This window comes from Paramormyrops kingsleyae, chromosome 9 (assembly GCF_048594095.1).
Source record: "Paramormyrops kingsleyae isolate MSU_618 chromosome 9, PKINGS_0.4, whole genome shotgun sequence".
NCBI lineage: Eukaryota > Metazoa > Chordata > Actinopteri > Osteoglossiformes > Mormyridae > Paramormyrops > Paramormyrops kingsleyae.
In genome coordinates, this window is record NC_132805.1 from 9312119 (window position 1) to 9337727 (window position 25609).

At 48.4% G+C, this 25609-nt stretch overlaps 1 protein-coding gene across 1 annotated transcript in view; it reads right to left on the reverse strand.

The window, feature by feature from the left end:
• Positions 1–25299, reverse strand: part of grik3 (glutamate ionotropic receptor kainate type subunit 3) — an 83385-nt gene extending 58086 nt beyond the window's left edge. The window contains exon 1 of the mRNA XM_023821261.2: positions 24780–25299. Within this exon, the coding sequence (XP_023677029.1) occupies positions 24780–24894 (115 nt within the window). The 5' untranslated portion in view covers positions 24895–25299. The remainder of the gene's footprint in view (positions 1–24779) is intronic.
• Between the last annotated feature and the right edge of the window lie 310 nt (positions 25300–25609).

Sequence of the window (25609 nt, forward strand, 5' to 3'; positions counted from 1 at the left end):
GTCGGATCCACATGGCTGTCGATGCACCCCCATCGATGACAACAGACAAGAGTGAGAGGAAGGACTGCAGCAGGGCAAGACAGCACACCTGGAAGAGAGTGACAAGCTGTCTGAGGCTGAGAAATCACACATCAAAAGAGTGAAATAAGATTGTGGTAGACAGCTTGCTGAGTGACTAAGGATCCCTGACTCGCGTTGGTTCAGTGGCTGAGTTCCGCAGGTAATTACCTCCCTGCACCATCACGCAGGATCGGGATTTAAATGTAAAATAAATCCCCCTCAAATTAAATTATTAATACGAACACAAACATATGTCCACAAAAACTACTTTCCGTCTCAGCCACGACTTTCCCACTAATTTAACCGACTTCAACCGTATTACCGTCGCATTTACTTAGGAGCCGGTGCGCGCTGTTCGTTTTCCGCGCCCTCAGCAGCGCCGCCAGCTCCGCACACCCACAGACCTTCCCGGCAAAGCTCCTCTGCGGCACTGATGGTAATGTGCATCCTAATCTGCTGATTCCAGCGAGCTCAACGAAAGGAAAGGAAAAGAGAGCCGAAGGACGCGGATGCTAAAGTCAGCAGCTTGTCAGAGCCTAATAAACACGTCCTTAACGAGATATCTGCTGACTGCATGGGGAGGGGGGGGGGAGAATAGACAGGAAGTGAAGTTAATTAAGGGAAAACCGGAACAAGGATCAATCGAAACCACAATCGCATTTTTTCCCCATTTGTGTTTTTTTTTATGTGATTATGCAAAAATATGCTCACCTTCAGCTACTATTAAAAAGCACCAAAGTGAAAGGTAAACAAATCCAGGGGAAGGTTCCAGCTAATAATTATTGAAAGAATGATATTTAGGGTGTAGGTGGTGAACGGCGTCATGCATTCCAAGTAATTAGCCAGAAACCCAGACTAACAGAAGAATTTGTTACCAGGTGGAGAAATGACTTCCGTTTTTAAACGATGACACATATCAGGGGGCGAATCAGACTGCGACAGTCGGTGTTTATCGCTTATGCTGCCTCCGTCTGACCCTTGTTGTCGCGCACCGTGCTTCTCCGAGCACGTTTTCCAGCTGGATGGCTCTCCAGCTCAGGGCCAGCCAGACATCATCCGGCACGGCGGCAGCGACGAGAGAACGAGAGGAGAATAAAACCAAGGAACTGGGGTGATTTTTTTTTTCCGGTTTGTTTTTGGCAAACGCCGGTCGCTTGCAGCAAATGAGATATTTGTCAGATGTCGCCCCTCCATCTGAAGAGGGGATTTATTTAGAGCCGCGAAGTAGAAAATGAGGCGTCTTTGCGGGAAGCGAGGGCCCTCAAACTGATCCAGCGAGGTTAATGGAGGGCAACCTCGGCAAAAGCAGAGTATGCGCCCACAGCCCCCCCCCCCCCCATGAGTCGCCCCAGATGTTGAATTCATTAAGCCATAAGCTATAATTTTAACATTTCTTTCAACTGCTGCCCAATTAGAGTGTAACTTCATAAGAATGTGAGTAAGTTTCATGAGTTTTTAAATGCATATGTGCTTGTTTGTACCCCATGGTGGGTGTGTGGGATAAATTCATTGCGTGTCCGGGGGGGGGGGGGGGGGGCAGGACCTGAAAAATGTCTGAATAGTGACAGGATTCCATAAGGTCAACCTTCTGCCCTGGGCTCTGCCTATGTGACTGATTAGCTTGTTAGTCTCCCCCCAGACCCTGTTAAGGAAGGGATGAGTTGGCCATCCCAGCGTGGACCAAGGAGGGCGGGACTGGGCGTGGAGCTCAACGACAGCAGAGTCATCCAGGTCTGGCAGCAAAGGAGAGCACACAGCTTCCTATCCTTCATTTCCTGTCCGATTGTGGTCCATGCACCTGCTATGATGGCAAGGCAGACAAAGCCCTAACCGCTGCTCCGTGCTGCCAGCGGACACAGCTGGGGTGTGGGATCGGGGGTGAGACAGCTGGGGTATAGGACCGGGGTGAGACAGCAGAGGTATAGAATCATGGTGAGACAGCGGAGTTATAGGATTGGGGTGAGACAGCTGAGGTATAGGATTGGGGATGAGAGAGCTGGGGTATAGGATTGGGGTGAGACAGCTGGGGTATAGGATTGGGGTGAGACAGCTGAGGTATAGGATCGGGGGTGAGACAGCTGGGGTATAGGATTGGGGTGAGACAGCTGGGGTATAGGATCGGGGGTGAGACAGCTGAGGTATAGGATCGGGGTGAGACAGTGGTGGTATAGGATCGGGGATGAGACAGCTGAGGTATAGGATCGGGGATGAGACAGCGGAGGTATAGGATCGGGGGTGAGACAGCGGAGGTACAGGATCGGGGTGAGACAGCGGAGGTATAGGATCGGGGTGAGACAGCAGAGGTATAGGACTGGGGTGAGACAGCGGAGGTATAGGATTGGGGATGAGACAGCGGAGGTATAGGATCGGGGATGAGACAGCTGAGGTATAGGATCGGGGATGAGACAGCGGAGGTATAGGATCGGGGATGAGACAGCGGAGGTATAGGATTGGGGTGAGACAGCGGAGGTATAGGATCGGGGATGAGACAGCTGAGGTATAGGATCGGGGATGAGACAGCTGAGGTATAGGATCGGGATGAGACAGCTGAGGTATAGGATCGGGGTGAGACAGCTGAGGTATAGGATCGGGATGAGACAGCCGAGGTATAGGATCGGGGATGAGACGTTCATCAGTGTCCCTGAAAAAGAGCAGCTTACAAAGCATGTCGGCTCTGTGGCAGCAGAACAAGACGTGGCTGATTCCCCTTGTCATTAATTGTCTGACAGATTTGGGGTGACTCCTCCCCCCCACCTCACCTGTGCAGATGGAGGTACATTTAGCAAACAGACACAGGAAGGCAGCACACACACACATACACACACACACACACACACAGAAATACTCACATGCTCTGGGCTGAGCCATGGGACACTGGTATAGAGGAGAGGACTGGGGATCTCAGTTTGGGACAGGAATTTAGCTAAAGGAAATGTTTAAAAAGATGCCCTTGGTCTTATGGAACACTGGTCTTATGGAACCGTTCCCACAAAGTCTGTTTTTATGAAACTGGGACTGCAAGACCTGTTCCCCCACAGATTCAGACGACCACACATTAAACATGAAGACACGGCTTTTCTGAATATCTGAGACAACCATTCAGACTTGATGTCGTCCATTATGGGCAGGCTGTTTGACTTTGACACAAAAAGCAGAGAGGAATGATCGTCTCTCCCATTGTTCGAAGGTGCGGTGCTCGGAATGGCACGGGCCGGCTTAAAAATGCCAGCTGATGGCGCTCAAGAGCGCCCCCATCATGCCGGCCCCCGCACGCTCTCGTCAAACACGAGCTCCCGGAGCCTGCGCCGTGTTCGCGTCGCACAACTGCTGCCTCTCACCACTCCATCTGTCTCACGACTCCTCCGCAGGCTAATTATCCTAATCCCTAAATCCGATGGGGGCCGGGGCCCGGTGACACGCCATACTCGCCGGCATGCTGCCGTTTTGCTGAGCGCTTAACGTGGAAATTAATTACCGCGGTTTGCCTGGGGGTTGGGGGGTGGCTCGGCGAGGAGGGCCTGTAGCTGGCGGGCGAGCTCTGCTCCTCGCCGCGGTTTCCCCGGATACGGGCCCCAGTCGGAGTACAGCATCCTGACCCGGCGGGCAGGAGGTCGGAGGGGGGCAGATAAATGACGCCGTACCACGACCTCGGAAATGAGCGCGGGACCGGATTCCCTCTGGCTCGCTGATTACTCTGCCTTCCGCACCCACCTGTCTGATTACACCTCTGACCCTCCTCACAGCACGATGCTCGGATCATGTTTTATCCAGTGCGGGATCAGAGGAACCTGCCACCTAAATCCCGCATCCAGGACGGCTGTCACAGCTCCGTGTCGGCTATAGGGGCAGTGTCACCCCTCTCTGTCACTCGGTAAACCCCATAGCTGTGTCACGTTACACTCCGTGCTGCAAATAAATTTATGTAAAAAGCTCCCTTCTCCTTATTGACTCAGATGGCCGTCTTCTTACGAATAGCAGCTAAGCAGGGCAGCGACAGGGTAAAAGCTTGACAACGATGTAAAGTCAGACAGCGGTGTCTCCCGCAGACAGCCATGTCCCTGCCGCCTTGAGCACGCCCTACGCCGATGCTTTCCCGTTGCCATTTAAGGTCCTCATTACTATGAAGAAAATGGGAAATGAATCAGCATTATGGTAAGTGTAACCGGCTCTGAAGAATGATGTTGTTCCCGAACGAGGCATCCCGTCTCCGGGTCCTGACACAGGAGCAGCATTCTGATGGCTCTGGATGCTTGATGTAAATGCCAATGTCGCGACAGACGGCGCATCAGTGGCCCAATTAATCAAGCAGCCGCTGAGGTGGCCTTTCCCTGTCCCGTACACACCGAGGACATGGAGCATGTGTGGGGCATCGTGGCCCATGTCATCCTGTACCTCGTGGGGTTTCCCTACAGGACCAATCGTCTTCCAGGTTTTCTGGGGGTCCTGTCAGTCTCCTTGGCCAATCATATCCCAGACAGTCACTAATCATTTGCAGGATGGGAGCCAATCAAGCCATTGCAACTGCATGGTCTTCAGGAACGTCGCCTCTTCCTGTATGAGGCCATCACTGCATCTGACCGCAGAAATTATGATCAAGCTCGTGAGCAACAGATAAAGGTGTGGTATTAATGGGTGGGGGGGGGTGTCCCAACCTGTGGTCATGAATGGCAGGTGATCATGAAACAAGGGAGACCCCTGGGGAGTCCCACAGGGCTAAGGCATGCGGCACTGATCATGTGACATGTGGCACCAATCACATGACGTGGCATCGATCATGTGAGGTGTGGCATCGATCATATGATACGGAACACTTTGCTGTGTTGTCGTGTCACCTTTCATAAGCCATCTGACTTGGACACTATGTGTGTCTGTCAGTTTCACTTCAGTGCTTCACACACGCAAGAGCCTCAAGCTTGCCATGAAGTACCTTCAAATGAGGCAGCTGGCAGGAGGACTGATTAATCCCTAGATGAACATAATGACACACATTAAAAGCTCCAGTCCATAAATAGGCATTTTCTCTCATTAAGTCACTCTGAACATGCATAAATCTACTGTATTTTCATTAATGTGGATAAATTCTGTAGTGCGTTTTGTATTAAATCCATCCATCTAAGACTGCACCCCAGCACAGGTATGTCCTGGACAAGATGCCAGTCCATCACAGGGCACAATGACTCACCTCACTGCACGTATCTGTATTGGTGGAGGAAACCTGCACAGCTCAAGAAGAGCATGTCAATTCTGGCATGGAACCCAACGCCCTGAAAGCATGCAGCAACACTCCCACTCCCTGAAACAGCCACTTCTGCGGCCTTTCACTGTGCCATACACGCCGAGGGCATGTGGGCATATGGGGGCATCATGCCCTTTAAGTATAATACAATACATACATACAAACAGTATATGCCATCCTGCAGCTCGTGGGGTTTCCTAACAGGACCAACACTTTTCTAGGGTTTCTGGGGGTCCCGTCATTCTAGTTAGTGACTGACAGTGTCCTAGGCCTCCTAAAGGCCAATCAGATCCCAGACAGACACTAATCATTTTCAAGATGGGAGCCAATCACACCCCTGGACTTCAGTTGTGGTCTTCAACCACGTTGCCCGGCATAGCATATAAATTCAGAAGTCAGACCCTGGAGGTGTCCAACAACACTGCTGCTCACTGAAGTACCATGCCAGCCTTTTAAAGTGGTGATCATGGTGTCAGCCACAGTGACAGTCAGGGTGTCAGTCACAGTGACAGTCAGGGTGTCAGTCACAGTGACAGTCATGGTGTCAGTCACCGTGTCAGTCAGGGTGTCAGTCACAGTATCAGTCAGAATATCAGTCGCAATTTCAGTTAGGTGTCAGTCACCGTGTCAGTCACCGTGTCAGTCAGGGTGTCAGTCCCAGTGTCAGTCACACTAAGAGTGAGAGTGTCAGTCACTGCCAGTCAGGGTATCACTCGCAGTGTCAGATTGTCAGTCACTGTATCAATCAGGGTGTTAGTCACAGTGTCATTTGCAGTTCCAGTCAGAGTGTCAGACAGGGTGTTAGTCAGGGTCTGAGTCATAGTGTCAGTCAGGGTGTCAGTCACAGTGTCAGAGTGTCAGTCACAGTGTCATTTGCAGTTCCAGTCAGAGTGTCAGACAGGGTGTTAGTCAGGGTCTGAGTCATAGTGTCAGTCAGGGTGTCAGTCACAGTGTCAGAGTGTCAGTCACAGTGTCATTTGCAGTTCCAGTCGTAGTGTCAGTCAGGTTGTCAGTCACAGTGTCACTTATAATGTCAGTCGCAGTATCAGCTAGAATGTCAGGTGCAGTGTCAGTGAGGTGTCAGGTGCAGTGTCAGTCTGAGATCCTAATGCCGGCACTCCCAGCTCAGCGTCCCGCATTGGCGTGGGCTGGAGGGGCTGCTGAGGCTGGAAAGGGGGTGGCTGCATGCTTCCCCCACCAACCACTCTGGCTGAACCAGAGCAGAAAAGCCCTTCCTATCCCTCTGCAGTGCCCCCAGTGACCCCTGCATATTTCCCCTTCGGGGGTGAGGCAGGGGAGGCAGTAGTGGGAGGTTAAACTACAACACGCCTTGCTGCTCAGGATCCACAGCGACAGGCGGTCAGCGGTGCCCCCTCTGGGGGTTTCGGTGCGTTTCACTGCGCTGCGCTGTGCTGTGTCCTTCGTCGTCCTCATTAGCTCCTCAGGGCCGCTGCTCTTCACTGCTAAATGCTCTAATCGACGCTCTTCTCCACCCGCGGCTCGTCAAAGATCCGATCGGCCCGCCCCCTCCCCTCTCCACCTTCAGGAAACCCATCTTGGAGACGGATGCAAGCAGTATCAGCTCCAGTTTGAACTTACAGTTTTTTGGCAAGGAAATTCTTTGCTCACCAGCAAAAAGGCAAACAGACTGAAGTGCACTGACTCATCACATACACAAGGGCAACTCATATAAGGTAGAGCATAGATACACAGAATATAGAAGGGCAACTGTATTGCAGTCATATAAGGATGTATAGCTACACATGTTACAGAAAGGCAAGTCTAATGCAGTCGTATACAGTTCTATAAATACATGGATATAGAAAAGCAACTCTACTGCAGTCTCATAAGGTTTTGTAGATACACAAACTCAATTACAGAAAGGCACACCTAAATGTAGATACTCACAATATAGAAAGGCATCTCTACTGCAGTCATATAGTGTAGATATACAGGGTATAGAAAGGCAAGTCTAATGCTGTCATATGAGGTATATGGTAGATACATAGAAAAAACTGTATTACAGTCAATAGGGTAAGGCAGTTAAATTCAATTACTGTTGATCACTGAAGACCAAGCCAGCATTTCTCTTTCCCATTAGTACACAGTCTTGATTAGCACCTTATTACTGACCAGGAAGCACTGTAATTCAGGACTCATTCAATATCAGAAAATGGCTGGTATAACATTAAAGGGAAGCACAGTTTGAGCTGAAAACAGAGAAGCCTTGAGCTTGTGCTTGAAGAGTCTCAGTAATTGTTTTTTTTCTTCTTTTTTTTTTGTTGCTTTCAGCCACAGCAGGAAGGCAGCGGACAGACACCTGCCCCTGTGCTCCTGGCCGTCTGGGTACGTGCAGCTAGCAGCTCCCTGCGAGGCGCTAACATCCACGCCGTTCTGCCCCGGGGGGGGGCAGGGAGGCAGCATGTCAAAGCCCGCAGCCTCGCAAACCCCAACGCTTGCGGTTAAAGTCCCAGGAGACCCCAAGCTGCAGTAGCCTGACAGCAGGAGACGCAGCCGGAATTTGATATATCAAACTAAATTTCCGGCTGTATAACTCGCTCGAACGATGTGCTTTGGATGAAAAGGAACCAGCTGGAAAGCTCTGTGAGTCCAGCAGGGCGTGTCAGCTCTGCCTAGGAAGTGATGTCATAGCTGCAGCCTAATATCTGCCAGCTTACTTTGACCGTAACCACAGTTTACACCTTGCCTTTAGCAAACAGGCCTTGCTTTTCTGCATAACATTATCATGGCTGGTGGGGGGGGGGGGGGGGGGGGATTGGACAGTCAGCTGACCTTGGGCCCCCAGTTGTTTTTAGTTCCTCTCCTCCATTGTCTTCTGTCTTACTTTCTTTCATTCCTTCTTTCCTTTTTCCCTGTTCCACATGTTAGTATATATAAATTAGGCAGTAATGTATTAAAATAAAACCATGTTAAGTACATTGAGTGACTCTGTTGTGAAAGGCTGTATATAAAAATAAATCATATTGAATTGAATGGAATGTTCCGGAGCAGCCTTGGACTGCGTCACTGTGCGCATGCAAGCAGGGGAACAAACGCCCGTCTGGGGCAGCTGCAGCACCCCAACGATGTTGCCTTTTGCTAATTACCCCAATATCCCTGAATGTTACTCCTCTGCTGAAGCCCTTTATCATTAAAAATCCACCGGACGGGAAAATTCTTCATCATGCCGAAATCCCTATAAATCGTGTCTGGTGGAATTTGAAAAGGAAATCTAGAGCAGTTAAACACCACGAACATCTGGACTAGAATCTTCCACGTTCACATAATTAACCCAATTTACAGGAAATCTCCCGGGACGAGTCCAGGTGCCTGTCATGCAAACAACCAACCGCACACGTGCACACGGACCACGGTGGGGCGTGACCAACACCCCAATCCGCAGGCACTGTCCCCACATCCAACCGGCGGCCAGTGACCGCATGCTTCAGGGGCTTGTTTCACCTGGAGGAGAAGCAACATTTTAGACAGATAGAATTACGACCAACCGCTACGTCGCTTTTCAGGAGATTGGGAATAATAAGGGAATAATAAGGGAGCAGAGAGGAGTGGGAATTGTACTTGCGTAAGTGGCCTCTGAGGCTGGAGTCGGGAAGGTGTTTGGAATAACGAGGCACGAATCCCGCGGCTTTTCCAGGCCGCAGTGTTGCCTCCGAGCCTCAGATTGAATCCAGGCCTGATTTGGATGCTCTGCCTGTCCCACCTGTTATTTATTCATTGGTTTTCCGCCATACGAGCCATTAAAACCAATCATTCTTTTTCAATAACGCAGCAGTGCCGCCACACGGCCGGATCGATTTCACGTCCCGGCATAAGACCCATGGGCGGGGGGAAAGGTTTCTCTGACGAACCTGGAAAAAAACATCTGCGGTTTGGGGGCCTTTGGGCGGGGGGGCAATGAATATAGAAATACATAAAGAAATTCCGGTTTTACCTCACGATTTTCATTACGGTCTGCAGACGTAATGTCTGTGAACCGTAACGGCAAAATATTCCCCGGCGGACGGCACTGGGCCCCAGCTGAACACGCCCCGCTGTCGTCACAGAACAGCCAGGGCCAATGGGGTTCATGTGGCCCATTCGGGGGAGGGGCCGCCTCGGCACGCTGTCGGGCGACACCCTCCGCGCTCCCGCTGAGGTGTGGAGAACCTCACATTCGACATGGACTGGGGGGGAAAAAAAATCAATGTTCACCTCCAACTGGAGGAGGAAAGACTGAAAACAAACTGGCCTCCCTTAAGAGAAAAAAAATCACCATTACACGCTTTTTTCTCAAAGGAAAAAACAAAACAGAGAGAGAAGGTGCTGCTGTGAGGAATGCTTTTCAATTCTGCATTTTTGAGGTTATATCTTATTTATTTAGACAGCCATAAATAAATCAATATAAAAGCATAAAGGAGCCGGCGACCAGATTAGCCAAGTGATTCAAAGGGTGCAAATAAGTTCTGGGACACCTCCATAATCAGGCCAGACCCTCACTGCGACGCCGACAAGCCCAGCGTGACCTGCTGCTCCGTGCAGAAAGTGCCGCTAACCTGAACAAGGAAGCGAGGGCCTTTGTCAGATTGTGAAGGGCAAGACAATCAGGAAAGAACCCAGTGGTGTTTCTGAACACAAAGGGAAAGTTTCCTCCTGGTTCAGAGCAGAGATTAGACGCAAGAAAAGGCCTAGCAGCGTCACACAGAAGGCCTACTTTCGCAATCGGGTGACCGCGAGGCTATATTAAAGTCACGTCACCCACGACGGCCACAAAATCTTTGCCCCTCAGGACAGAGAGCAAAAGTAGGTTCTCGCGATGATTTCTGGGTGCGTCACGGGGGAACAGCATGTGAGTTTTGCCTGCCTTCAGCCCTCCACAACTCGGCTGTCAGGCCCGCTCTCACAAACGACCTTTAGCGGACAAAAACCACCATTTTAGCGCCCTTTGATGTTTTTTTTTCTGAAGGCAAAACTGACATAGTTGGCCAAATAAACACTTGCGCAGTAAGAACTTACCCATTAGATTCTGCTTTCCGTATTTGTTTTAGTTCCCGAACAGGGATTTATACTGGAGCGAGGAGCTTTTGCTAATTAAAATGAAATACCTTGACGGAATGGATCGACATGAACAAAAAAATTGTTTCATAATCACAAGAGAGACCCAACCAGCCAGCCCCCCACCAAGTGTCTGATGAAAAAGCAATGAGGAAGTGAACGTTATCAGCTGACTTCTGGGGTCCCATTCCATACCGAAAATGAGGATTAATTTATACGCACACCTGCGAGCTGCAGAGGGCCGCGCTGATCTGAGCTCAGCTAACTGGGGCACGCCCCGCTGTGTCCCAGGGGGTTTCGACACCACGGGGGAGCCTGCAGCGGTGCAAATGGAGCTGGAGGTGTGGCGCCAAGGAGGAGCAGAGCGTGGCACCTCATCAAACCGCTTCTGGATTCTTCTGTCGCTGCTTTATTATTGGTGTCAGGGAGTCCATGAGGGGACACTGACCCAGGCCCAACGGCTTTGACTCCATGGGCTTTCACAGGTCCCCGCTACGTAAAGCGAGGGCGACCCGTCCACATCTATTAAGGCGTGTTGAGGCTCAGGATGAATTTCCAGAAGGAGGTGGAGGAAGGTCTGAGATCATTCTGGGAGGTGTACATCAGTGTTAAGCTGCTCAAAAGTATTCATACATGATACTTCGTAAATTTCACATTCAAATATCGTATTTCTCAAAATGTCCCAATACAAAAACACGCTGCTATTTAAAATATTCAAATATTCATAGGTCTACCGATGGATTGGCCTCCTATTCAAGGTGGGCCTTCAATGCTAATGTTTCTTTAGCTAAGTGTGTTGCTTCTGCTTGAAAACCCCCTGGAAGGTAACAGCAGGACTATTCGGCCGACTGGATGGGGAATTGGCGGCCGACCATCCAGCTTCCGTGGCCGCCATCGATGGTCTCCGCCGCCACTGCGATTAACGCCACACCAGACAGCTGTCAGAACACGTCAGAATGTGTCCCTGGAATCCAAAGTGACACGGAGACAAAACTGCTTATTGGCTGAACCAATCAAGCGATGAGATTAACGTGTGCCATATAAAGGGACGTGGCGTGTCATGTAGGGCACTCAATTACCGCTGCTCGATAAAAACGTACTTTGCACCATAATTATAATCAGAATCATTTCTGCGCTCTCCTGGCCTGCGTGAAGAGTGTCACCGTGACATCATCCAAACTTGATCATTTTTTTTTTGCACAGGGTGACAGGCTGATTGGGGTGTGACCGCTGCATGCTGGGTAACAGGAGCATCACTGGCTGCTCTCAGTGGTCTTCAGCCAATCTGCTTGCTGGCTTCTCAGCCAATCAGCTGAAACAGGAGCTTAACGGCAAAGCGGTACGGAGTATAATTCACACTCTGCCTCCTTGGATAAAAGCTCAGTCAACGGCATTATTTATTACATTAAATTCTTTGAGCGCCTGCTTTTGTCAAAGAAAATATGTTTCTTTGAGAAAGCAGGGTTAAGAACCTTGCTCAGGGATCCAACTGTGACATCACCCTGCCGACCCAGGGATTTAAACCAACAACCAACAGGTCACAGGCACACCAGACTAACTGGCTGAGCCACCAACAACATTTAAAGTTTTAAACAGCATTTAAAACTTCATTAGCTTTGCAGCAATTACATGAAAGCAAGTGTCCCGATCATGAGAACATCTTCAATCAGAACTTCTCAAATACATTCATCATTTACTGCCTCACTTATCCAACATCCTGCCTGCTGCGTGTTTCATGTACTAAACAAAGATTATATGCAGTTAAATGGTAATAAAAAATAATTCAGCCAAGCAGTGGCAGTTTAACAGTTACGAAAATGTCAGCCATTACACTATAAAGCAGAAAAAAACATCCCAATTCTCCGTAATGTAACTCATCAGTCAGTCACTGAATTATTCTTTATTATGGACAGGGAGCAAAGCCCAGGCCAACTGATCAAAACTCCGTAACTGTGATGACTGACACCTATCCAGACCTAGACCATGCTACTCAGATGCACACGAATGCACTATTGAGGGCCCGTCACCATCACCTCACCTATATTACGTGGCTTTTTCACGGGTATATGGGTCACAATGTGGTTTAAGCCCAATGAACATATGGAGAAGGAACTGCAAAACTAGCATAATCCTCCTTAGGGAGCAGGAACAGGGCCTGAAATCAAGTCCCCTCTTGGCTACCACCCACCCGCCCACCAAACAAGTAGTCTGGGTCAGCCAGCATACAGCGTCACCCTCGCAGATGCCAACACCCCCCCGCCCCCCCCGGCCCCTCCCCTGCTCGTGCTAGGTTGGCGTCCAGTCGGCTGCTGCCACACATGCAAAGGGGCGTGTCCTCCTGCCGTGACATCTGCCCTCTTGAGGTCCTCAGCCTGCCCTCTTCCTCCGACATGGGGGGGGGGGGGGGGGGAGGGGCTGCTGTCCCTGACCCTCAAAGGTAAAATTTATAATTGGGATTATATAAAAAATACCTTTAAACTGCACAGCTTGTGCGTTGAGCTAGCATCAGCTATCATGTCGATTCCTGCTTACTTTGGAAAACTCTCCAAGCACCGCCTAACAAACATTTCCTTCCCCCACGCAACACCTTTGCTATAAAAAATCCTTTGGCATTGAAAAGAAAAGACATACGGCTGAAAGGAGCACCCGCCACTGTCCTCCAGGTCCTCATGCTAACGCGCTACGCGACATTAGTGGGGATTCCGACGGACATGTATCTGAGAGCCGAGGCCAGCACTTCAGCAGCCTCTCGCTGGCGCTGGCGACCCTGTTCGCTCGCAGAAGGGCGGCGCTCTGGAATCAGAGCAGCAGACAGCGGAGCGCCCCCTAGAGGTGTGCGCCCAAAAAACCCAGACGAGATAACAGACGAATCAAAAACCAGCCCCGATTGGCCCCTGCCCTTGGAGACAGATGTAAAAATACATAAACAAGAGGATGGGCCCAATGAAACAAAGGGGTGACCGTACAGAGTGCAGTCAAGAGAACGGGCATTTCATTCCAGGTCGCTAATCCCCCCCAGAGATTCAGATTGTTATCACCCCATAAAAACTGTGCTGCTCTCTTCTCCGGCAGACAGACCGACCTCTGGCACCATTTGCCCTCTTTGGGAGCAAAAAAAGATGACGAACGATTGAGGTCAGTGACAATAAAATGAGTCTCCACTCCTGTCCGACGCCTATTAACCCAACCTTAGCTGAGGTCAGCATACACGCCACTGGGACGAAACATAAAAACAAACTAATTCTTTTTCGGTACAATTCTGTAATAAATCCATATAACAGACCGTGTCTGTATAATACAGATACTATTTTTCCTGTATAAAAATTATTTCCATGGCCAAAAACTGAATGGTCGTTTTCTATGCGTAAAGAAGCGATTTCTTGATTAGCACGGAGCACACCGCTTTTGTTAAGCTGTACTGGGTGTTGCCATTTTCATCCGGAATTTTCATGGTCTGTCTTAGGATGATGGTTACCTAGAAGAGCTAAAGAAGCATGATAAATCAGCCTGCAACTTTAATTTTACAAATAGCAGGAGAAAAACAAAAATATATTAACTAGCGCACAGACAATCATTCCATCAGAAAATACACATTGTACATTTCTCTGGTATATGAACCACAGGTTGATCCAAGATGGCAGTTACCAGCTGGGTGGAAAGACTCGTGTGCCTCTTCTCAGGGGAGCATGTCAATGCTTTAAACATGATAAGAGAATGAACTAAAGGAAGTAATGAAGAAAGGCTCATCGAAACAATGCAGATGATGCTAATCTTTAAGTCTCCCTCTGCTTCTACATGCAAGCAGTGTTGTTTTGAATCATGTTTCAATCATGTTTCTGAACACTGTTACCCGGCAAAAAGCACAGTTTATACCCCCAAACAGGGGCCTTTCCGAGAGGCGGTCTGTCACTTATGGCCCAAATCTGAGTCCCAGCGTCAATGTCCTTGCCACGTGTGATGCCGCGCTCCATTACTGCTCACTTTTCAGAAGACCGTCCTAATGGAGGACTGTAAGTGCAGTGACAGATCGTCACTCCAAATGCCCCTTAAGCCCCCCCAGCCTGTGCCAGTGCAGGGCAATTCAGCAGCGGCACCTGGGAGTCTCCCAGTTCCCAAAACATTGTCCCCCGCCCTCCCTTCAGATTCCTGCTAATTTCCTGCTGGACCATAACTGGCACACCTCATTCGTTATAACTGTCACACCTCATTCATAATAACTGGCACACCTCATTCGTTATAATTGGCACACCTCATTCGTTATAATTGGCACACCTCATTCGTTATAACTGTCACACCTCATTCATAATAACTGGCACACCTCATTCGTTATAACTGTCACACCTCATTCATAATAACTGGCACACCTCATTCATTATAATTGGCACATTATAACGTGGTAGATGTCGTCCCTATTTTGTCCATTTGTTTACTCAGATCCTCAAAAGTATTTTTAGGAATAACTATAAAATGTTTCTTAGAAGACCAGCAGAACCTTCTGGAGCTCAGGCTACACCATCATCTCGTAAGATCTATTCAACCAAAGAGCAGGGCCTTACGGGTGGGGGGAGGCGGGGTGGACGCTCAGCAGCACGACGAGCCCACTCCCCCCACCAATCAAGCTGTGATTACGTGCCCCCATTCCCTGGCAGAAATCAAAGTACGACATGTCCCAGCCAGGGTCCACAGGGGGGGCCCGACAAATCAGCCAAAGACGGAAACACCGATTCACTTCCCCGGATGTTCTCCGTCACTTATTTAGGTGTAACCTGTTTAATTGTCAGTATGTCTCTGCCAAGGCTGCCTCAATCCTGGTCAACGTCCCTCTGATGATGATGGGGCTGGTGATCATGCTGACAGTGATGAAGACCACATGTCTACAGAGCCTCAGCCGCCATTCTCAAGGAATCAGGACTGGCGATGGGTGCGGAAGAGAAACAGAACCCCCCTTAATTCTCAGTGCTGGGGAGGGATTACGACAGCATGCCCATGTTGAGGAGCAGACTAGGGCCGCTGCTTGGAGAAGAGATGGACTTAGAAGCCCCACAAAGCCGATTCTGTTCCGCTGGAAGAGAGAATTGGGAGAAAGGGAACTCACGGTCCCCGTCGCTGCTGGGGGTGTGATAAAGCCTCTTTGTGTGCTCGCTGCCCCGAACGCAGCCGGGCCCAGGGCCTGACGCTCTTTTCAAGCCATGCGGGGCCGTCTCCGTCCGGCCCGCCGTTGCCGTGGCGACTGGGTCGTCCTCTGCCAGGCCCCGCCGAGCACACTGAGGGGGAGGGGGGGTCCCACAGACCCCACTTCTCGTCCTATAATGGGCTTTCTTAGAGCCGTGGTAGAGCACCCCTGTCACTTTTCATAACCTCAAGAAACATCCTGGGTGTGAGCCATGGGCATTAGTGCCACGCAGTATGGGGGCGGGGGGGATGTAATTTAAGGTGAGATGGGATGGGCAGGATTGGCCTGCAAAACCAGGGAGGGATTCATAAATACCCATCGATCCAAGTGTAAATGAACTGGAGCTGTCCTCCTCTATTTACGCACTTGCGGGACGAGGTTCGGGTCATGCCTCACCACATTTAGACCCGAGTGACTGGTAGCTGAAGCAGAACGCCGGGCTCAAGGTCAGCCCTGATATGCACGTGTGAAGCGAGCAGGCGCATGCATACACATGCACGCCCTCCCAGATACACGGGCCCCATCGCCACAGCAATGCTAAGGGATGTTAAAGCCACACGTCTCCAATTAGATCAGAAATGTGAAGGCATTTCAGCTGTCAGTGAATAAAGAAGCGTACATTTAAACTTTTTGTATAGCAATATGATTGTTTCACTTTCACTTTTAAGGTCAAAGTGTAAAGAAAATGAATTTGACATGCTAGGTTGATCAGCGGCACATTAAACAAGGTTAGTTGGGGCTTCTTTGTAGCGGTGGCCCCTGGGCTTCAGCCAGGGTAACCCTGTGCATTAAAGCACCCCCACCGGGGAAAATACATTTGGGACACAGACAACACCAAACCCCCAATCTGACATCACATGGAACTGTTCAACAGAGCCACCTGAGATCTAGAGCCTGATATACAGTCTGAACAGCACCACTGTATATCCAAAGCTCATCATCTCCATTCCCAGTGTGAAACTAATTTACTGTCCCCTCCGCTTTGCTATCCAACACTAAAAAGTTTTATAAGACTTTTTTATATTTTTGCCTAACTGCCTCAAGTCCCATCAGTTCCCGGAGCACCTGTTCCACCTTCATCAGTGTCTTATTAGGTTCTTACAGTGATTTTGAAACACTTGCTCCCATGTTACTGTAAACTTGCAACTGACCATGTATGCTTGTACAACGCTTTGGACGATAGATAGATAGATAGATGGATGGATGGATGGATGGATGGATGGATGGATGGATGGATGGATGGATGGATGGATGGATGGATGGATGGATGGATGGAAGTGTAAATGTAAATACCAGTGCATTACAACCCTAACCTGCAAACCCGGAAGGACATTTTATTTCCTATCCTGAGCAGTAGGGGGCGTAATGCAGGTTCTGAGGACTGATACAGTCAGCTCCAGGTGAATAAATCCATCCCCACTGCAAAGTCATCCATAGCTGGCCAGGACTCCGCTGTCAATCTCCAGAGCGCAGAGGAGGAGGCGGATTATGGAGCTCTTTTTATTTTAGTCAGAGGTGTCAGGCAGAGGCTGACGCAGAGGCACAGGGGAGGCTGACGCGGAGGCACAGGGGAGGCTGACGCAGAGGCACAGGGGAGGCTGCCCCGCTGCCCCTGGATGACCTTGCACCTCAGCGTAAAGGGTAGCGGGGCAGCTGCTTTGTGTCTATCGGCTCCGAACGTGCCCACCCCTCCCCTCTTCGTCACACGCCCACAAACGGTGTTCCTGTGACGCTCGTAACGCCGGTGCCTCAATCAAAGGGCTCCGTTACACACACACACACCCACACACACATGTCAGCACCCCCTGCTGTGTGTCAGCGGCGTGCCATGTGTGATTTCCAGCATAGGAAACACCACCCATATTACCTCTTTGATCTCCTTCAGGTCACCCAGAGTTTTCAGCCACATTATAGTTATGGAACATCACCATCACACCATATCACTTTTGTGCCACATCACTGTCATGCCACATCGCCATCACGCTACATCATAGTCACAACTCATTCCCGTCATGCTATATCCCCTTCGTGCCATATCATGGTCACACAACATCATGGTCACGCCACAACCCCACCACGACACATTGCCATCACCCCACATCGCTGTCACTCCACATCACCATCACCCCACATTGTGGTTTCACTGCAATGCCACATTGCCATTACGCCACATTGCTGTCACCCCACATTGTGGTTTCCATATTACCATCACACCACATCACTGAGCCACACAAATGTCACACCACACTTCTGTCCCAGCACATCACCATCACACTGCATCACTGTTGCACCATACCACTGTCACTCCACATCTCTGTCACGCCACATTGCCGTCACCCTACATCACAGCCACACTACATCACTGTCACACCACATCACAGCCATGCCATATCGCCATCACAGCACATCACCATCATGCCACACTGCTGTCCAAAATATAAAGTGCAGAGTTTCCAGGGCAGTTATGTCACATTGTTACCCTTCACTGCCATGATCTTCCCCTTCCCTGGCCTCAAAGGAGCACAGTGATGTCATGGTTATCACAGCGTGCCCCTCATGTGGGTCTAAAGTCCCCACTGAGGCCGAGGAGGGTAGAGCCTGACCCAGTGAGCTCCCCACCGGGGAAAAAGGTTCCATTGTTCCAGCTGCCATGGGGGGGGGGGGGGGGGTGAGTACAGAGCGTAATTGCATAGAGCACAGACAATGATTGGTGGGGGGCCTGGAAAATACAGGCAAGCAGACATGGGCAAGCTTTTTAATCAGGATCAAAAGGTGCATGCTGATCAACTAACGTTCCCCATCGGTGTGCACAAACACGATTCTCAGGGCCTCCGCATAACTTCCACCCGACCCCAGCCTGACCTCAGCAGGACATGGTGAACCCCCCCAAGGCCATGGCTGGGGTGGGGGGCACAGAATATGCAAAATCTCACTACTGTTTGCTGATGCTGGAATCGTGGGACCCCAGAAGAACAACAGTGCAGAAAATGCAAGTGTTTGGGGAGGCTGGCTTCTCTATGGGAGATACCACGATACCGGCGGTGGGCTGAGGTGGTGGGGAGGGGGGGGGTGGGTTATAGCAGTGATACACCTCTATAAATGTTCCCCACAATGCAACAAAAACCTGTTATTTTGATGTGGGGCCATTTCTCAGGTCCCCACAAACATCCGTGAATGCGATCAAAAAACAAAAAATGCCAAAAATCTTGTATTTTGTTTGGTTACTTATGGTTAAGGTTAGGGCTGGGATTAGAGTTTTCCCCATAGAAATGAATGGAGAGTCTCCACAAAGTAATACTTACAAACCTCTGTGTGTGTGTATGTGTGTGTGTGTCTGAGTGTGTCTCTGTATACTGTATGTGCGTCTGTATGTAGGTCATGTATATATTACATTGTGGGGGGCAAATGTCCTCATAATGTGATAAAAACCTGTTGTTTTGATGTTGCAGGGACCTTTTTCTTGGTCCCCACAAGGGGAAGCTCAATTTATTAAAAATCCATGAATGCAATCAAAAACTTAAAAATGCCATAAGTATTTTGCTTGGTTACTTATGGTTATGGTTAGGGCAGGGTAGGGGTTAAGGTTGTCCTAATTGGGAAAAGGCTTTTTCTCATGGACGGTCCCCACAAAGATATTAACACAAACATGTGTATGTTCTCATATGTGTGTGCGTGCATGCATGCGTGTTTGAGTGTGTGTGCATGTGTGCGTTTGTGTTTTTGTAATTATTATGTTGCGGGGACCAGATTTCCCCATAATGTGATACAAGCCTGTAACTTTTTACCTTGTGGGGACAGGACAGCAAATGGCCTCATTGCTATGCTGGAAGTTCTGACCCCAGTGCTTCCAGTTTTCCAGCACCAGAGGAATGGACAGCAACTGGTATTTTTCCATAATGCTCAAAAATAGAAAGCTGAGCCACTCTGCTCAGCATGTAAGAGCTGCACATTAACCACTACACGGTGCAGAGTGTCCGCGTTTCAGAGAAAAGGACACGTTCCCTCTTCTACCGAATAATGAGTCAGCGGCACATGAATCTGCAGCTACGTGGGATTCTCTGTTTGTGCCCTTGGGAGTCCTCCTGGTTTTCACTGAATTTGAAGGAAAAAATACAAAATTATATTTAAAAAAATCAATTTATCTACATGGTAAGTTCATTTTAAACTTCACTCCAATAATCTACGGCACGGTGAATTGCGTTTGCTGTTTATTGTCTTTGTGGTAATCTTCCCTTTTTATTTCATATTCCGTTTCCGCTGGAGGGGCAAGGAGGAACAAAATGCTCTGAACAAGCTGCAAACTGACTGAAGCCATTAATTACCTGTAAGGATTTCACACAGGCTGAAACTGAGAGCAATCCTATAAATAATGTGGGGATTTTACTGTGATTACCAAGCCGTGCTTTTCATTAGATACAGGGATAAGTCCCTTTAACATTAACTTAACCTTATTAATTTAAATCATTAGTGGGAGCATATGTTACAGTGTTTTACTGTGGAGTACACACTTTAGCATGATATGAAAACACCATCTGGTAGAGAAACACGGCCTGGCAGATAACGGAGGGGAAAAAAAAGGAAAAACACGTTTCACTGTGTCATCGCATCTTCTGCGAGGCTGTGGTTAACTGGCTCACGATCGCATGGTGCGTTGCATGCAGCCGCCGCATGCCGCCCCGGCCTAAGCCTCTCCGCAGCGAATGCGGCCCGCATCGCTGCTGCCATTTGCATCTGCCCGTGGATGATGTTAGCTGTGAGAAGCCTACGTGGGTTAGGGGCGGGGGCTGTCACTGAAATCATAAACCTGTGCTGCTGAACTGGCTGAGGGCCGGCAGGATGGACAGTGATTGGGGTGACGGAGTGACTGGGATGCCCTGAATGGGTACAGAGCTGAGTCGACTGTAACACACAGCCTGAAAAATTGGGATGTCTGCTGGGGAGACCTGCCCCCCCCCACGTCTCCTCCTGCCCTGCTGTCCTGCCCCCTTCTGCTCTGCCAGCCCCTCCTGCCCCACTGTTCTGTCCTGCCCCCATCTGCTCTGTCCTGCCCCCTTCTGCCCCATCAGCCTCTCCTACCCCCTCCTGCCCCGTCACATGCTGATGTGTCCGTTCCATTCACATTTATTCCCGTGGCCCCGCCCCTACAGAATGGGCCAGTTCCTTCCAGGGGGGGCAGGATTGACAGCTGCCATTTCTCACTGGAATTTCAGCACTAATGCCCGGGGGTCAAAGGTGAAGGGATGGACAGGGTTGAGGGGGGGGGGGGGGGGAGGGGGGGGTAGTTTATGCATGCAGTCCACGTACAGAAATACACAAATTGAAGAAGAGTGTCTTTGTTTGACCCTGTTCCCTCATCTCAGCTCCTAAACAGAGGGACTCCTTAATTAAACATCAAAAACCCATCCAGTGGGAAGCATTCCTCAGAAATCAGCCCTCAGTATAGTCACACACCCCCCCATACAGGGCTGGTATGTGTACGCATGAGGACGTCGCCAGAATATTCATTCCCTGCGAGAAAGTGACGGACATCCTAATTCACCAATACTGCTTCCCCCGCATGAGCCACACCCAGCATCGGCTGGCTTCCCTCCCCCAGACACCCTTTTCATGACCGATTATTCCCATTACAAAGCAATGGGAATAATGGTGGCGTAAAAAAAAATAAGGCTCAAGGCCCATCCATTCCAATTTGTATATTTTGCTGCTTTTTGGAAACAGAAGCACTTCACTCAGGAATGACTCATTAAGGCTTCACACCCAGCCCAGTGTGAGTAAATAACGCCTTTCCTTTTGCAATGAAAACAATACATCCTTCAAAACCTCCCCAGCTTTCAATTTCCTAGAGCAGAAATTATGCAAAAGAAGCTTATGTTCATAAACAGCATGTTTTACTTTGAATTGGGGGGAAAAAAAACATTTTCCCTCATTACCCTCATTCCAACTGAAAAAGTCTGCAACGTTGTCATAACGTTTTTTGGGACAAAAACAAGGTGATCTGTGGAAAAAAAAAGGTAGAACGACAACTGTTGCTCACCTTCAGTAAAAAGAGACGTTAAATAACAGGTCCAATTAATTATCCAAATGTTTCGCGTATAAATTAGCAGAAGTGACTGATCATTCCATAAATTCTTGGTGGTGGAATATAGATATAGAGAAGCAAGAGAGAAACAGCAGACAATATGCTGGCAGCAAATGTGCTTGTTCTTCCCAGAGCTCAAGTAAAAAAATACATCTATATTTCTTTTCTGTGATGGCATCGAAAGGTGATTACATTCAGGTCAGGTCAGGTTGGGGGGCATGAACTGGTACAGCGCGTTGCCGCACCCACCACACGATGAAACACCTTGGGATCCCGGTTGGCGACCCCCCCAGGCCAACAGGCAGTCCAGTCCCACCCTTCGGAAATGGCAGTCTATCTGCCGCAGCCAGGTGTTACGTGGGCGTCCCCTTGGCCCGGTCCAGCCGCTCGGGTCCTCAGCAATGAGGATCCTGCGAGCCGGATCACCCTCAGGGAATCACGCCACATGGCCGTAGTGACTCTCCCTCACAATGCAGGCAATGTGCTTCTTTGTGTCAAATGAGCGGTTGCTCAGGGAGTCCCAAATGAGGTTATTACATTAATGGAATAAAATATAAAATCTATGTTTCAATGAGGTAAAGAACTAGCATATTTAATTACAGATTTATGCACGGATTTCTATTGGATTTCATGGAAATTTTAAGCGGCTCCATTCAATTCATCGGACTACCATTTGGCTGGCACGGTACTACGCACCTACCGCAGAACATGCTCCACCAGCTGTGCGTGATCTCCTGCAGGTCTGAAATGATGGTTATCAAACACAGGGGTCTTTAACCGCCAGAGCATGGTCTGTAATCAGGCAGAACTCAAGGAGTATCGAAAGAGCCTACGGACAGATGGAGGCAGCGTCTGTTGGGATTGACGAGCGGTACCAGCATCCATGTTCCATTATAGTTCAGTAAATTCAGAGAAACTGGAATATCGTGGCAATGGTTTCTATGCAAGTGCACGCATCTGCTGTAAATCGTAGCAGAACAGCAGCAACATAGTAAAAAGCATAATAGGAAGGAGAAGGGTTGTACTAACTAAACCTTTCGACTCTTCCAGAAAAAAAATCAAATAATACTCAACATGCTGGAATGGTTAGGTAAAGTGAATTAGGAAGCAGAGAGTACATTAGAAAATTAGTACCGTATCTCAGCACCACTCCTATGCAAAGGGCTTGACACTGCAGTCATGAAGGGTATATATAATGTAAAAATGCACAGGCACGAAAGCCAGGTTCGAACTTGGTTCAAGCTACAGGTTCAGACCTTTACATTAAGACTGCGCCCTCTAGTGGAGATCTACGTGCAATGGTACGAACTTAAAAATGTGATATATATGCGCACATATATCTTAAAGTCGGACATCATAAACAACAGTGCAATCTTTAACAAATGAACAACACAACAGTGAATTGTTGTTTCTCACTTGCTTGGGGTGAATATATATTTAAGCCTTAAAAAACAAACAAACAAAAATAAAAGACAGTATAGGCAAGGGAGAATAGATAAAAATCAGTTCTCGATAGTACCATCAAATATGACAGTGTTAATACGTTTTGCTAATGACAAAACCAAATGCATTTAACTCCATCACTTTCATAAGCCAATATAATTAATGTAATACACCTTTATTAAAACAGTATAAGATCATTTTCTCCTCTCTACAGTAAATCATGCAACATATTCTCAAACATGACAACAGTATAATTCTATAATTTCCCATAAATAACAAAAATGAAAAGCAATTGAGAACAATTAACTATTAGAAGCAAACAACGCAATTATTTACCAACTGTATTAGGTAACACATATAACTCCCGACGTGTGGAATTTTTTTTTAATTTATAGCTACTTATATTCTTAAGTGTGTCGTTCATTATGTAATTTCAAAAAGATTAATTATTATTATTATTATTATTATTATTATTATTATTATTACTACTACTACGTAGGCATGTTTCCTTTCCGTTTTACTGACTGGAACTCAGATGAAAAGAAACAATAAATGCAAATATCTTACGGCGTGCGTAGGTTGTGCGAAAGCAAATATTGGTTTAATATCTAACAACTTAAATCGCGTCAATGAAATGTGAATTTTTTGATTTCATAAACACGTCGTAAAATGCGCTCTCCGCGGAGGTCCATCGACCGTGTTTCACGAGCTTTACGGCTTAATGTTAATTTCTGCTAATACCATCCTGACTACTTGTCAAAAGCGATTTTTCTGGGAGACGAAACGCATTGATTTTGATTCTGCCTCCGCTTTGCTCCAGACAAACAGCGATTCGTAGCGTCGCCGGTCCCTGAAAGAGTTTATTCTAAGCACCTCCGAGTGATTTCGTTGCACTTTCCGCTTCACACCGACGCGCTCCTATTTATTTTAGAAAGGTAACAGCTATGTAACGGTGATTTTTTTTCTAAACTTCCTTGCTTTGTCTCGGAAAGTACGAACCTGCAAGAAGCAGCACACCTGCAAAGTCTCGTATTTTAAATGCATTTATTTGCGATATACTTTGCTCGCATTCAAACTGCAAAGGAAGGTTCAGTGTGTCTAAAACGTAACACCCTTAGCTTTTCATTTTGGTTTTCCAGCCATTGATTTATTTCCCCCGAGCGCAAAGGTAGCCTATTATTTGCATGCGTGCGTAGGGTAATTTAACTTTATTGCCGTCTGCCTGTCGTTGCTGACATATTTTTAATGACAGTTTGCATTACTGAATCCCAAGTGTGTTTTATCGCACCTGTTTTTGTAAATATGCCCGAAAGACTTGCAAACAAGCAGAGCGCATCGCGCTTGTTACCCCGAGCGCCTGCCCTTGAAACTTGAACATTTCGGTTCTGGTACAAACAAAAAAAAAAACCTAAGAAAAATCTAAACGCGCCAAACACTGTACTTTACAGGCACTCTATCATTCAGCGTCATCTCTGAGGCAGTAACATTTTTACATATAAAGAGTGACAGGAAAAAAAAAACGATATTCTGCGTAAATATATTTTTACAAATAATTTTTAAATGATTAAGCAAATAAATAAATCAAGGCTCTTAAAGGCACCAGACATAATTGTATTTGCGCTTGCATAAATATCACATGGTTATCCCTTTGCAAGTTATTGACATCTGAATAATTGCACTTAGTCTTTTACCTACACAAATAAAGTGTGCCCACGTATGATTTTGAGCACGCTTACCTATGCGAATGACATGGGGCATCCCGCACGAATACTGAATCCACAAGAGGCACAAAGAGAGCGCTGTCCAGTATTCCCAAATCACTGTCCGGGGCGACCACCAAGTGTTTCTCATGACTGCAGAGTGAGGAGATCCACTTTTTTTCTGAGCTTCCAAAAAGATGCTACAAAAAGCTGCTCATCAAACCTGTGGCCGTGCAAAACTGCGTGGACGCCGCAGACCGACTCTCATTTTACCTGGCACACCCGATTCCCCCCCAGCCCTAATCTCGAGTCTCAGACCGAGCCCCCCGGTCCTTCCCACAGACGGATCAGTGTTACACCTGCAAACGCTGCCCGCTGCAATTAGCCTGCAGGAGTCCCTGTATCCCCTCCTACCGCTGATGCTATCTGTCGGCAGGCTCGGGAAGCGCAACAACCGGGCTGGATCGCCGTCCAAATGCGGAAGGGGAGTGTCGCCTGCGCTACTTTTCGCAGGGAGGCAGTTTTGGTCCAGCGCGGCTGCTTGATGGCGGAGCGCTGTGTTAGCTCCGAGGGGGGATCTTAGGGAAGCCACGCAACATGGCCCATGACACTGAGCGAAGGACCCGTTTTAATTATTCATCACATAAGTGCCGATGCGATCTACGAAAATGCGTTGCGTTCCCATTTTGGGACGGATAAATGGCGTTTAGCGCTTTATGAATGGAACGGGATGACGTGTATTTTATGTCCGCGCAGGCACCTTTACAGCGGTAACACATACTGATAGCAATGGTCTTGAACCTAAGCTCAACAAGTGAGTTTATAAATGGATGTGAGGTAGGTGAAGGTGATGCAAATCATATTTG